General features: G+C 38.4%; 1 protein-coding gene across 3 annotated transcripts; it reads right to left on the minus strand.

The window, feature by feature from the left end:
* Positions 1-1,970: 1,970 nt before the first annotated feature.
* On the minus strand, positions 1,971-6,946 carry gpr22b (G protein-coupled receptor 22b). 3 transcript variants are annotated; one of them, XM_016570731.1, is made up of 3 exons: positions 6,600-6,946; positions 5,570-5,705; positions 1,971-3,567 (listed from the first exon to the last, which is right to left on the minus strand). In XM_016570731.1, exon 3 carries the CDS (start codon positions 3,561-3,563, stop codon positions 2,250-2,252), a length of 1,314 nt encoding a protein of 437 aa, XP_016426217.1. In that variant the 5' UTR covers positions 3,564-3,567; positions 5,570-5,705; positions 6,600-6,946; the 3' UTR covers positions 1,971-2,249. The 3 variants fall into 3 exon arrangements, with proteins under 3 accessions (XP_016426217.1, XP_016426216.1, XP_016426215.1); XM_016570730.1 differs by having other exon boundaries at positions 4,826-5,705; XM_016570729.1 differs by lacking the exon at positions 5,570-5,705.
* Between the last annotated feature and the right edge of the window lie 5,703 nt (positions 6,947-12,649).

Below are 12,649 nucleotides of genomic sequence, written 5' to 3' on the forward strand. Positions count from 1 at the left end.
ATGATTTTATCCTAGCAAATAACAGGACTCGGTAGGCGTGACCCGTTGACGCCGCAGAATGCTGGCTTGATATTGCTTTTGATGTTGGGGACAAGACAGAGTTGGCCATGTTTGGATGCACAAGCAGTTCTCAAAACTGTCAGTTTACTGTACAGTATAAGAGCTTTCGATAGATTCTAAATTGCATAATTAACGGCGTATTGACACCATCTCTCTGGCTGTGTTGTTTACCCACAGATGGCCCATTTAAGCCAAGTGCACTTTACCTGTCATCCTGGCTGATGTATGAGCATCTCAAAGCCCTTGTGCTCCTTCTCCTGTGGTTCATGCACCTCTTTTCTCTCCTGCACCATTGCATTGAGATTCCTTACATGTTAAATGGTACTTCTGAAAAATCTGAATCGTTAATTGCATGTTGTTGTATGAATAACCAGTTTGTAAGTATGTTGTAAGTCAGTAAGTCTCGTTCATTTTGAGTTAGACATAATAAAAGCTGAATAAATCTAAAATAGCTCCAAACTAGGAGTGAGTGATTCATTAGAACCATTCTAACGGAGTCCCTTTGACTGAATCGTTTAAAAGAACCAGCTCGTAAGAGTCATTTGTTCATGAATCAGGTTTTGTTTTGTCACATTTATCTTTCTATAGCTTCATCCCAGTGTTGTTATTAACTAAAACTAAAATTATTAAAAGTAATTTTCATTAATTGAAATAGTATATATATATATTAGATGAAAAATGAAACCTAAAAAACTACAAATGAGAAATGTTGCTGAAAATAAGTAAGTTGAAGTAATAAAATTATAATATATCTATATCTATCTAAGTACTATAATTAATTGAAATAAAAAATACATTTAAATCAAATAAAAAAACATTTAAATAAAACAAATTACTAGACTAAAATTGAAAACATGAAAAATGTACTTAAAAATATTCATAAATGCTATAATAGTATATTAATAACTCTAAACATGCAGTGCAACTGGTGAGAATTAATAGAAATGTATTTTGTCAGTGTATTGTTTTTGTATTATTTCATGGACTTTCTCTCTCATCTTATTCAATTCAGACCACAAGCTTGTGAATCAACTAAAACATTTAATTTGCTAAATAAAAAACTGAATAAAAATTGAACTGGTTGCTGATTTCTTTGAGAATCATTCTAATTGCGATCTAATTCGGCTTGGCATTGGTTCATTTCATTCTTGACAATACAAAATAATTCCCACTGAACATGCAAGGGCAAATGTTCTCGTAATGGTGCACAATAGACCTCTAAGAGCTACAGCGCTGACCTGGGCAATTATTCATTAATATGTATGCAGATTTGGTGAGTGGGAGCTTAACTTCAGTGTTTCACTGAATGCAAAATGAGGGACATTTTGTCCTTGACAGCAGTGTCAAAATGAGCCAGATGTTTCCTCAGATTTGACAGCTCTAAAACAATGATATTCGCAGCATCTTCCCTCCTTTTCTTCACGAATCACAAGGCTTTACAGGGTTACCAGATGTTACATTTCGGTCTGTTCCTCATGCAAAGTGTCATATGACTTTAGAAGACTTGGAGTGTAGCAACACAAGGCGACTATTGTAAGTGCTTTTTGGTGTTTTGTTCATTGTTTTTGGACCTTAACATGTGAATTGCTTTGTGATGATTCGTCAATATTTCTCCTTTGTTGTTCCACAGAAACGATAATCTCTTCATATTCACACACAAGACGACTTAAGACGGATATTATGCAATTAGTCAACGCAAAAGAGTTATCATGACGACTTTTGTAAGTGCTTTTTGGTATTTTGTTTGTGTTTGGAACTTAGCGTATGAATTGCTATGTGATTATTAGTCAATAGATCTCATTTTTTCTTCCACAGAAACAGTATGTTAATATTCCTACACAAGATGATGTCGATGTTCATAGCATCTGCGTTCAAGTCAAAAAGCAGATGGATTTCGTCTTTTTCCCCACCTAGTTTATTATAAATACATGTATACACAGTCATAAATGAGGTACATAACTGATAAAGAGTATGTACAAATTTCATGTATTTACAGTACATACAGTGGTTTATAAAGGACATGCACCATCTATGAAACCTATCATATTATATTCCAAGTTAGTTATAAATAGTAACCGATTCTTCAATATATGCTCATATAAGGCTAATATTCACATCACATGGTTCCCTTTATGTATAACAGTGATTTTATGAGAACTAGTCCCTGTCCTGGAGGTCGCAAAGTGGTTTTAGTCTGCATCTTCGGATGATAGACATTTCTGCCTGGCTTCGTGATCGTCAAACGTCACTTTCTTATTCCGTTTGGGATCGATCCAGGAGTTTCGAATCACCGCGTTGTTCGGCAGCGGATCCACCTCGATGATGGAAACCACCCGTTTCTTCATTTTACTTTTCAAGACTTTCTGGAACTTTTGCCTCGTGAAGGCGTACAAGAGAGGATGGAAGACTGTGGTGCCGTAGGCCATGACCAGAAAACCCAGTCGGAGCTTGACGGTGAGGTCGCTGGGGCCTGCGCTGAGGATCACAGTGTTCAAAATGGTGATGGGCGTCCAGCAGAGGAGGAACGTGGAGATGATGAGCAACGACATGCGGAAAACACGCTTTTGGCGCTCACGCCGCTCCCGGTGGCGTTTGACGGCCCTTCGCAGGGCAATGATCACCGAGACGGACGTTCGCATGCCGAGCGGAGCGTTTCCGCGGTTGCTGCTCTGCGAGGCGTCTGTGATCTCGGGCAGTTGCTGCTCAGATGTTGACATGAGGGAGAAGTTCTTTTTCCTCCTCATTTTCTTCTTCTTTTTCTGCGTGGCGTGGAAGCGCGTACCAATGCGGATATTGAGTGCCTGCAGGATCTTGGCGTATGTCACCAACATGATGACGGCAGTCAAACCGAAAATGGGGATTTGGGCCACTAGGTGGTAGTACAGACCAAGTTCGGTGTAATATTCGTTGACATGCACAACGGTGGTCTGATTGGCTTTGGTGGGCTCCGGTCCCAAGAATCCCACCTCGATAAATGGCACCAAGAAGCTGAAGAAGGACAGCACCCAAATGCAACCCAACAGAGCCACCGCTCGTCCCATAGTCAGCACACGATTGGCCGGTTTAACGGAGATGTCATATCGGTCCAAAGTGATAGCTAGCACGTTTGCCGCCGTAGCCACACTTGCGAAGGACACGCAGGCCTCGTGGAAGCAGCAGACGAGCACCGTGTCGCCTTGCAGAGACAGCATTAACACCACAATCGTCAGAGGGATGCAGCAAATGCACACCAACACGTCCAGCACGTGGAGGTTCATGGTGACGATGTTGCTGACGGAATTGACCAGGTTGGACTTCATGCAATAGAGGGCCAGTACGGTCAGGTTGCTGCTCAGTCCCAGGACGATCTCCAGCATGAGGAATCCAGTCAGGGACACCTGGAAGCTGAGTGGGTAAGGGTACGGGCCGGCCGCCGTCATGGCGGGACTCACGGACTCGGTGATGTCGAGAACTGTGACGTTACTCATGGTGCTTTCTTCCTCCGTTGCGGGAGGGACGTGCATTATCCTAAAAGGTAAAAAGAGCAGGATGAACAATCAGAGAAATGTGTAGGAAGACCAGACACTTTGAACAGCGTTGTGTCATTCAGAATTGAATTGAGAATCCATTCGAATTCCAGTTCAGTTCCTAAATGGGAATTTATGTAGCAAACAGGATGTAGAATTGCGATTCAGATTTGAATGTGAGAATTACAAGGAAATGAAAGTCAAATAAATTCATATAACTGTAATTTTTACCTAGAAATTGAAAGTTTGTCAAGACGCATGTAAAATGTAAATATCTTGAATGTGAAGTTTGAATGTCTTGCAGATATAACAATAGAAAGATAGAACACTGCATTTCCCAGAATGCATTGCTTGTGTGGAATTTCTTAGAAATAAAATTCACTAGATTCCTTTTACTGTCCTTGCAATTCAACTTCCTGTGGGCTGTAGCCAAATTAATTCAAATTCAGACTCATTCACTCCAAGTCTGAAGTTTGCATAACTTTATTAATTAAACACACCTAAACCAGCTAATTAAAGTTTTACTAGGCATACTAGAAATTTCCAGGAAGGTGTGTTGAGGCAAGTTGCAGCTAAACTCTGCAGGACACCGGCCCTCCAAGACCGAGTTTGGAGACCCCTGCATTAGATAAAGCGTGTTTTCCCCTTGTTCTATTCCAAATATCAGACCCATGTGGTTTCTGTGACCAGGTTTTACTCCATTTGCACAGAATTTGGCAGATTTTCAATAAAGATCAGTTCAGAAAATGCACAAAAACGTCCGTAGATTCCCCTGGGCTTGCTAATGGCTTTACATTTGATGTTCGCGTGCACGTTGGCTAATAATGCATTGGCCATTCTGTGTTGGGCGCTGCTATGAATAGACACACTTTAGCTATTATTTTTGTCCACAATGCATTTTCATTTGTTGTGCAGCGATGGATTGCTCCATTTGCAAATGTGACTGTCTTTAGTGCTGTGTTTCATTCATCACAAAGAGGGAGAATTTAGAAAGAGAGAGGATCGTTGAGATAATAAGTATGAACCTGGCTTTTGTAATTTACTCCAATGTAGATGGATGCGTCAAGATGCCAACTTGGAACTAATAACTCTTTGTGTTTTGATATAGACTGACTGACACAGTGGAGTGAACCCAAATGGAAACTCTAATGACTTCATGAGCTAAAACACAACACCTCACAGATCATCAAGCTTGTTTTTTGGATGTCCTTGGCGACTAATGACAACTGTCCAGTAGTTTATTTTACACATTGACTTACCCTCCCCCTTCCAGCTTCTTTCTCAGCCTCGGGAGTCAGCGATTGAGTCGGGAGAGTCTGGAAGGGGTAGTTGTACATCAGCCCCATGCATGGTCTTTCAAGGAAGTATTCGGCACTTCTTAATCCTCGTAATCCAAGCGATTTTCTCGCTTAATGGCCAGGGCGGACGATTTGGCAGCAATTTCTTTTATTATTACTAAACCAAACAATACTTTTGGACCCCTGCCATGTCCAGACCTAACTAAGAGGTGTCATTCTTGTTCTCTTTCAGAGATCAGAGATCTCATTCTGGTTATTTTAGGAGTCCAAGGAAAAAGGCGAGTGATTCAGAGATCAACTGTCCATTTCTTTTAACTAATTTGACAACTGAAAACAATTGTTTTGATTGATTATTATATCCACACTAGGGTTAGGAAGTTGCTTTCATCTCCCTCAATACCACTGAAGAAATCCAGTAACCTGGTCCCATACTGTTCCTTCAATGCTGATGTATTCCCGTTATTGAATTTTTATGGGCCCTAGAAGGTGATAAATCCATATTGATTTGTGTTTGCTGATTTGCATGTGCCATCTGCCGAAGAACCCAAGGTCACAGAATTGTTTAGGTCAGCACGAGGGGGTGGTGCATTCTGGGTGTTGGAAATTTAATTTCCTGTCCTCTCACAGAAGGTAACCTTTAGGTTGCATCGTCAACATTGTCCGAAGCACATGATTAAAACGTGGTGTGCATGGGAATGTCTTCACCTGGGAAATCTACTCTAGGGAACATCCTTGCGGGCCGGACAGACCCAACGCTAATGCATGTCTTCTTGAGAGTTGGGTAAGATGGGCCGCACTTCACTTTGGAAGCAGTTTTCTTCAGCTCTTTAATCCTACAATCCTGCCAAGAAAAAAGCAATGAGTATTGATAAGTGAACAATCAATTATTCATTAAGCCTGCATCCAATCCATCATCAAGTAAGGACTTCCATGTGTTATTCATTCATCTTTCCCGAGTGGTCTGCGGAAATGCACAAGCTCTGGTCTTGCTTAACGTCCATGTGAAGGTACATCTTGATGGATGGGCCCACGCATCTTGGAAACAATCTACAAACACTCATTTCCAAAGCAATGCCTTTTAGGGAAGGTAACGCAAGCACATGTGTTGTTTTATGTCTGTACTTTCTCACATCATTTTTCAGTCAACGGCCATGCAAGAATACGGCTCGATCACGTGTAACGAGGTGATCGTGTTCCAGCCGTGAATGAGATTTTACACTGTAAATTTTTCCCAGATGTTACAGTCCAGCAGACTTTGACAAATTGGGAGAAACCGTAAACAGAATCGATTGGGTTTTGGGGGCAAAATTTGTCAGCGGAGACGTGGATCAATAGACTAAAGTCAGATTGTTGTTTACGGGCAGCAAGTTAATCACAAAATGTAGTTGTTGAGGGGGACACGTCCCCTCATATACTCAGATCAAACTGGGGTTTTCAATGACAAATTCTTAAACTTTTACCATCGGTTCCTTCAATCTTGACTGTTTGGTTGCATTCTTGCTATAAGCATCTTTTTATTTTCCTCTATTTTTTGTTGATTTATTTGAGTTTGATTTACTAGGGCAACTCCAATTTTGATAGATTGCTGTCTAAAAGATACTGGTGTTGCCCAGGGAGCCATATATCTGCTATCTTCTAAGTTTTGACATCTGCTCCTTTGGATTAGCCTATAACTGTTTAAATGGTTTTATATCCCCAAAAAAAAAACTGAGTGGCATGCATATCGCCCGCTTACCTTTGCGCTCCTAGAGTTCTCATCTGTCATGCAATGTAGAGTAGCTACAGCTTCATCAAAGCATCATCTGAGATCCACAAGTGCATCTTCTGCACACACTTTTGCAGCCGTTGCATGTCAGCGCGTCGTAAACCTGCTTCCCCCTGAGGAGCATGAATCAAATGCTGCCCGTGCGAACTGTCAGCAGTGTCAGCGGAGTGAAACAGACGTCCTCTGACTTTGATCTACTGTCCTGCTAACTGTTTCCTTCACTGTCTAGGGTCTTGATCACACACGCTCTCTTCAAACTGTGTTGCATTGACGTGTTGCCGTTGCACCCCTCTGTTGCGCCTCCTCATCCTTGCTTGTCCCCTTCTCTCTCTCTCTCGTTCACTCGTTCTCTATTTAGCCTCCCTCTCTCACTCACTGCGGCGGTTTTGCAGTGTTGCTCCCTGCACTGATTGGTTTGTCGTAATGGGGTTAACCCTTTCCTCTCCAGAGAGTGGGGATGCACTCTTCCTTTTGTTTTCTTGTTCTCTCCATCCTGCGATGGCAGTGCAGTCTTGGCTGCATCTGTCAATCCCTGCGGAGGTGCTTCGGGTTCTATTTAAACACTGTGTCGGAGTTGCATGTTTTCATTCATATTTGATGCCGTGCTCTGTGATGAAAATGGATATGGGTCTACTGGGAAAAGAACACAAAAAGAGTGTGACTCTGTTCCAAACCTAGTGAGCTGCCTACGTAGGCAACATTTTATGGTGCACAGGCAGTTTTTAAAGACTGTTGCTTCTATGAGTTCATCTCAATGATGAACTGCCTTTAACTGAAAAATTAGTGTTTACTATTGTCATTTTTGCATTATTGACACACTATTTTCCTAATTAATGCTGTTCAGTTGCTTTGACACAATCTGTATTGTTAAAAGTGCTATATAAATAAAGGTGACTTGACTTGACTTGATACCTCATTTTGGCAAAATGTTTACATTTTGGCTGATACCTATACACACACACAATATTTAAATACAAATGTATATCTACATGTATTATTTTTAATAAATAATATTTCCTATACTTAGTATTTAAATACTAAATATTTTGAAAAAAAGAAAGAAAAATGATATATAATATATTCATATTTGTGAGATTTGCTCACAAACTTACATTTAAGGTTATTTAAAAAATGCATACATGTAATATTTTAAATAAATATTTACTAAACATGAATATATTGATAATACTCTATATACATTTTCAATATGTAAATATTCATTGAGAAAAATATAAAGATACATTCAAAAAAGTAAAATTCTATAATTATATTACGTTTTCATATTCATTTTGAGATATGCTAAAGATTACGTTTATCAAGGTGAATTATTAGTAGCCTACTTTTAAAGATTAACATAAGCAAGTGTTAGATATTCTGAATCTAAATGTAAAATTAGAGGAAATACACAATTACACATATAATATTGATCTATAAATTAAATAAAGTCAGCCAATATCGGCCGATAACCAATCGTGCGTCCGTAATAAAAAAAAATAGTTCAGGCTAATTAAACACACATGATTTTACCCAATATTTATGTGTGATATAGTGTATTTTTAGATGTCCATGTCATTAGCAGCATGTTAATGGCAAATTATTGAAATCAATTGAACCTCAGGTCTCACCTTGACTTGTATGCTATTTGTATGACGTAAGAGTTGCTGCCTATGTAGAGCAAGTTGTTCACTTTCATATTCTATTTGTAGCCATCTGTGTAGGCAGTATAGGCAGCTCATAGCTTCAGGAACGGAGCATGTGTGTTTGATTTATATGATGGGAACACTTAGTGTGTGTGTGTGTAATATGTAGAGGAATTGTGATTGATAGTTTCAATTAAGCCGGCCTGTCAGCTGGCAGAAGGAGCAGTCTTTCTCAATTCATTTTGTTTGGCTCATTTGGCAGGTAAAGGGGGCGTCTAAAGTGACAGTCGCTACAAGAACATGTGTGTGTGTGTGTGTGTGTGTGTGTGTGTGTGTGTGTGTTCACATTTGAAGCACTTGTTAGCGTGTAGCTCTCCACACGTTCTGATTCTGAAATGCACATGTTGTATTATTAAGTGGTAAACAGCCTTCTATAGACACAGCAGCAGTGCTGCTGAAAACCTTTCACTAAAGACAGGCTCGGTATTTCAGCTGCCATTAATATTTCAGCATGCTTTCCCAGCAGCCTTCCAACACTCCAGAGTAATATTCTGTTATTCCCAACCATTTTTCTGTGATGATTTTTAGAGGGGAAAGACGCTAGCATACTGTGAATAAAAATGTATGATGAATATTATAAATAACTCTTTTGATTGCCATATATATTGTTCCTCCTTCCGCAGTCATGTGTCTCATTACATGTGTGTTCATATGAAAAACAGACAGATGAAGGCTGTGAAAAGAAAGAAGATGTGCAGTAAGTATATTTTACAAATATGTTCACTTGCTTTTATTTAAAAAAAAGAGAATAGGCGGTACCATGGTACAGTGATGGTATCACATGGTAATACAATGGCACTTTTTGGTCCATTTTCTAACTAATTCTTATGGTACTCTAATGTTTTTACCATGGTACATGTCCAAAAAGGCCAAAGAAATGTAATTTACCATGTTGATACCATAGTATTTTCATGGCACATGTCCAAAAACATTATACAAGCATGGTACCACATCTAAAATACCATAGTATTGTGATTACTATATTCGCACCATGGTATTTTTATGGTACCCTAAGGTAAACCACCATTCAAAGTCTCTTCTGCTCACCAAGGCTGCATTTATTTGATGAAAAATACAGTAAAGCAATAATAATGTGAAATATTATTACAATTTAAAATAACTGTTTTCTATTTTAATATATTTTCAAATGTAATTTATTCCTGTGATTTCAAAGCTGAATGTTCAGCATCATTACGCCAGTCTTCAGTGTCACATGATCCTTCAGAAATCATTCTAATATGCTGATTTTCTGCTCACGAAACACTTATTATTATCAGTGTTAAAAACAGTTGATGCTTCGTATTTTTGTGGAAACCATGATACAGATGATTTTTGATGAATAGAACGTTCAAAAGAACAGCATTTATTTGAAATGGTATTATATTTCAAATTATTCCAATGTTATTTTGTACAAAATACCATGGTACTTTTAAGTCAACCTGGTTTCTCTCATACAACATATCTGTAATTCAAATTATTATTAATATAAATGAACATATTTTGAACTAATTATGCAAAGAATATGTTAAATACATTGAACGCACTGTGGTGTAATGTGGAGTTCTATGTGCAGTTCTCTCAGATAGGCGATCTCTACACTGTAAAAAAAAATCTGTGACATTTACGGTAAAATACCGGCAGCTGTGGTTGCCAGAACTTCACCGTATAAAAATATGGCAGCAACAATTTAGGTTTTACAGATTTAACTTAAATTCACAATAAAATACCATATTTCATTAACTGATGTAATGTTAATAAACCAACATATTTTTAACAGTATTTTACTGTAAAATTACATTAAGTGTAATTATATTTATTCACCGTATATAGTATGGAAACTTACTGTTAACCAGTTAACAGGTTTTTACTGTAGCATTTTTACAGTCTTTTACTGTTAAAATCACAATCATTTTTTACAGTGTACAGTGGAGTTTACCTCAGAAATCTGGTCTGGTCAAAGAGACAGGCTCGGCTGAATTTAAACTGCACACTTTTCTGGAGTGACAGAAAAGTCATCTGGGATTTCCAGCACTCAAGCTCAGCTTCGATCCGTCTGCTATCGCTCTGGGAGCAGAACTGCAGAAACCCTGTTGGACTTCTGATTTTTCTCGGCCTGGCCGTGCGAGATTATGCCAGAAATCAGTTTGAGAAAGGCAGAGATCTCAGCAGCGGCTCTTTTATCTCTCTCCTGCAGTGCCACTCATGTTCTTTGTAGCTGGAGTGTTCAGTCTCCCAGTAGATTGGCAGAACGCTAATAGAGCCGCCCGCCTTTGTGTTACTGAAGTGGCGGCAGTGTTTTAATCACTCGCCTCTTAATACGCACTGTAAATCTGAACAGTTTCTCGGCTAGAGCAGCAAAAACGAGAGAGAACTAGAGTAGAAAATGTTTTTAGATGAAAGAAAGACATTTCCAAAAGGAACAAATTGAAGTTAAATGTTAGTTGGGACGATCAGACGCAGTTACATGTAAATCAACCAGTGCTGATTAACATACTCGTTTTACGTCATCTGTTTTGATGCTGCTGTTCATCGACACCATGTTTATTAGTTGTATTTAGTATGGATTTATGGGTTTAATTTAAAGCTGTCACCCTAATCGAGATCCTCTTTGTTTTTGTGCCAGATAAATATAGTGTCGTGACTGTGTAATGAAATTAGATCATCTAATAGTTTCATATAAAAATGATACTATTCCCTTCATTGATCATTGTTAACAACTTGTGGTGTAGTTTAAGGTTACCATATCAGAAAAAAAGTTTTGAGAAAGTTATATAAAAATATTTCACCCTGAGCGTCGGTGTAGCTGACTTTAGTCAAAGGTAACAGGCATTATGCTTTATTTGTGTGTTTATTGTTGCATTTAGCCCCGTTTACTTTCGGCCTTGCAACCTGTTAATAGCTCCTATTAGCCAGTAGTTAATGAGTTGAAGTTTAAAGGTTAATTCTGTGACATTACATTCATTGTCTAATATACTTCGTTTTTCTTACCCTTTACTGCATGTCCTTCATGAAAATTATCCATGATATCCAATCACTTTTTATATGATGCTGAAAATTCAGCTTTGCATCACTGGAATAAATATAAAATATATTAAAATAGAAAACAGCTGTACTAAATTGTAATATGTAATTTTTATTGTATTTTTATCAAATAAAGGCATCCTTATTGAGCATAAGAGAATTCTTTCAAAAACCTAGAAAAAAAATCTTAATTATAGTATGCATATATAGATATAAAACAGATGCAAAACTACATCAAACTGTCAAATAAATTAGCCGCTTTGCAAAAATGTTCAGTCTTCTTGCTTCAGTACTAAATGTTCATCTCTGTGCAATCAATAAATAATAATTGGTTGTGGGGCTCTGCTAATGCGCTTATACTCAAGCTGCCGGCTGCATTTATAAGCCCTTTGATGTTTAAGCAAACAAATCACTTATCTTTGTTTGCATTTATGACACTCTAAATCTGATTTGTGTGCAATACCCTGTAGCCTGAAGTGATTAATCTTTGTTGTAGAAGCTTGTAAATTTGATAATATGGCCAGTGAGGCAAGATTGTTTTGTCTGTGTGTAATTGTGGCCTCTCTCGCTCTCTTTTTCCCCCTTGATGTCTCATTGCATCATCTGTTCTTATTAGCATGTTATGAGATGTGTTTACTGTATGTGTTCTGTGTCATCTCTAGTCCTCTGTGATGTCAGACTAATTGGTTACATTAATTAGTGCTGGTGGTGAGGTCACATTCTGAGTCATAATGACCATATTTATGAGATGAATGACTTTACATGTCATAAAAAAACAGACTTTGGGAGTGTTTGGGAAGTTGTAATAGTGAATGTTGACCAAACATTTAGTTTGCATTTTATGTACTGTTGATGAAGAATGCTAGAATATAGTAGTCATTTAGCTGGTTTATAAGGTGTTGGGTTTGAAATGACATTTTCCTTAAAGGGGTCATAGGATGCGCATTTTCCACAAGTTGATATGATTCTTTAGGGTCTTAATGAAAAGTCTGTAACATAGTTTGGTTAAAGGGGTCATATGATGCGATTTCATTTTTTCCTTTCTCTTTGGAGTGTTACAAGCTCTTGGTGCATAAAGAAGATCTGTAAAGTTGCAAAGACTAAAGTCTCAAATCCAAAGAGATATTCTTTATAAAAGTTAAGAGTTAGCCACACCTACCTAAAACGGCTCGTTCGAACACGCCCCCACATATCTACCTCACTATGTGGGAAGATTTGCATAACACCGCCCAAATGTTCACGCAAAGAAAGAAGACGTAACTTTTATCCTCGCTGTAGTATTGTTGTTGCCGCCACCGC

This window comes from Sinocyclocheilus rhinocerous, unplaced genomic scaffold (assembly GCF_001515625.1).
Source record: "Sinocyclocheilus rhinocerous isolate Xijiao unplaced genomic scaffold, SAMN03320098_v1.1 scaffold561, whole genome shotgun sequence".
Taxonomy (NCBI): Eukaryota; Metazoa; Chordata; class Actinopteri; order Cypriniformes; family Cyprinidae; genus Sinocyclocheilus; species Sinocyclocheilus rhinocerous.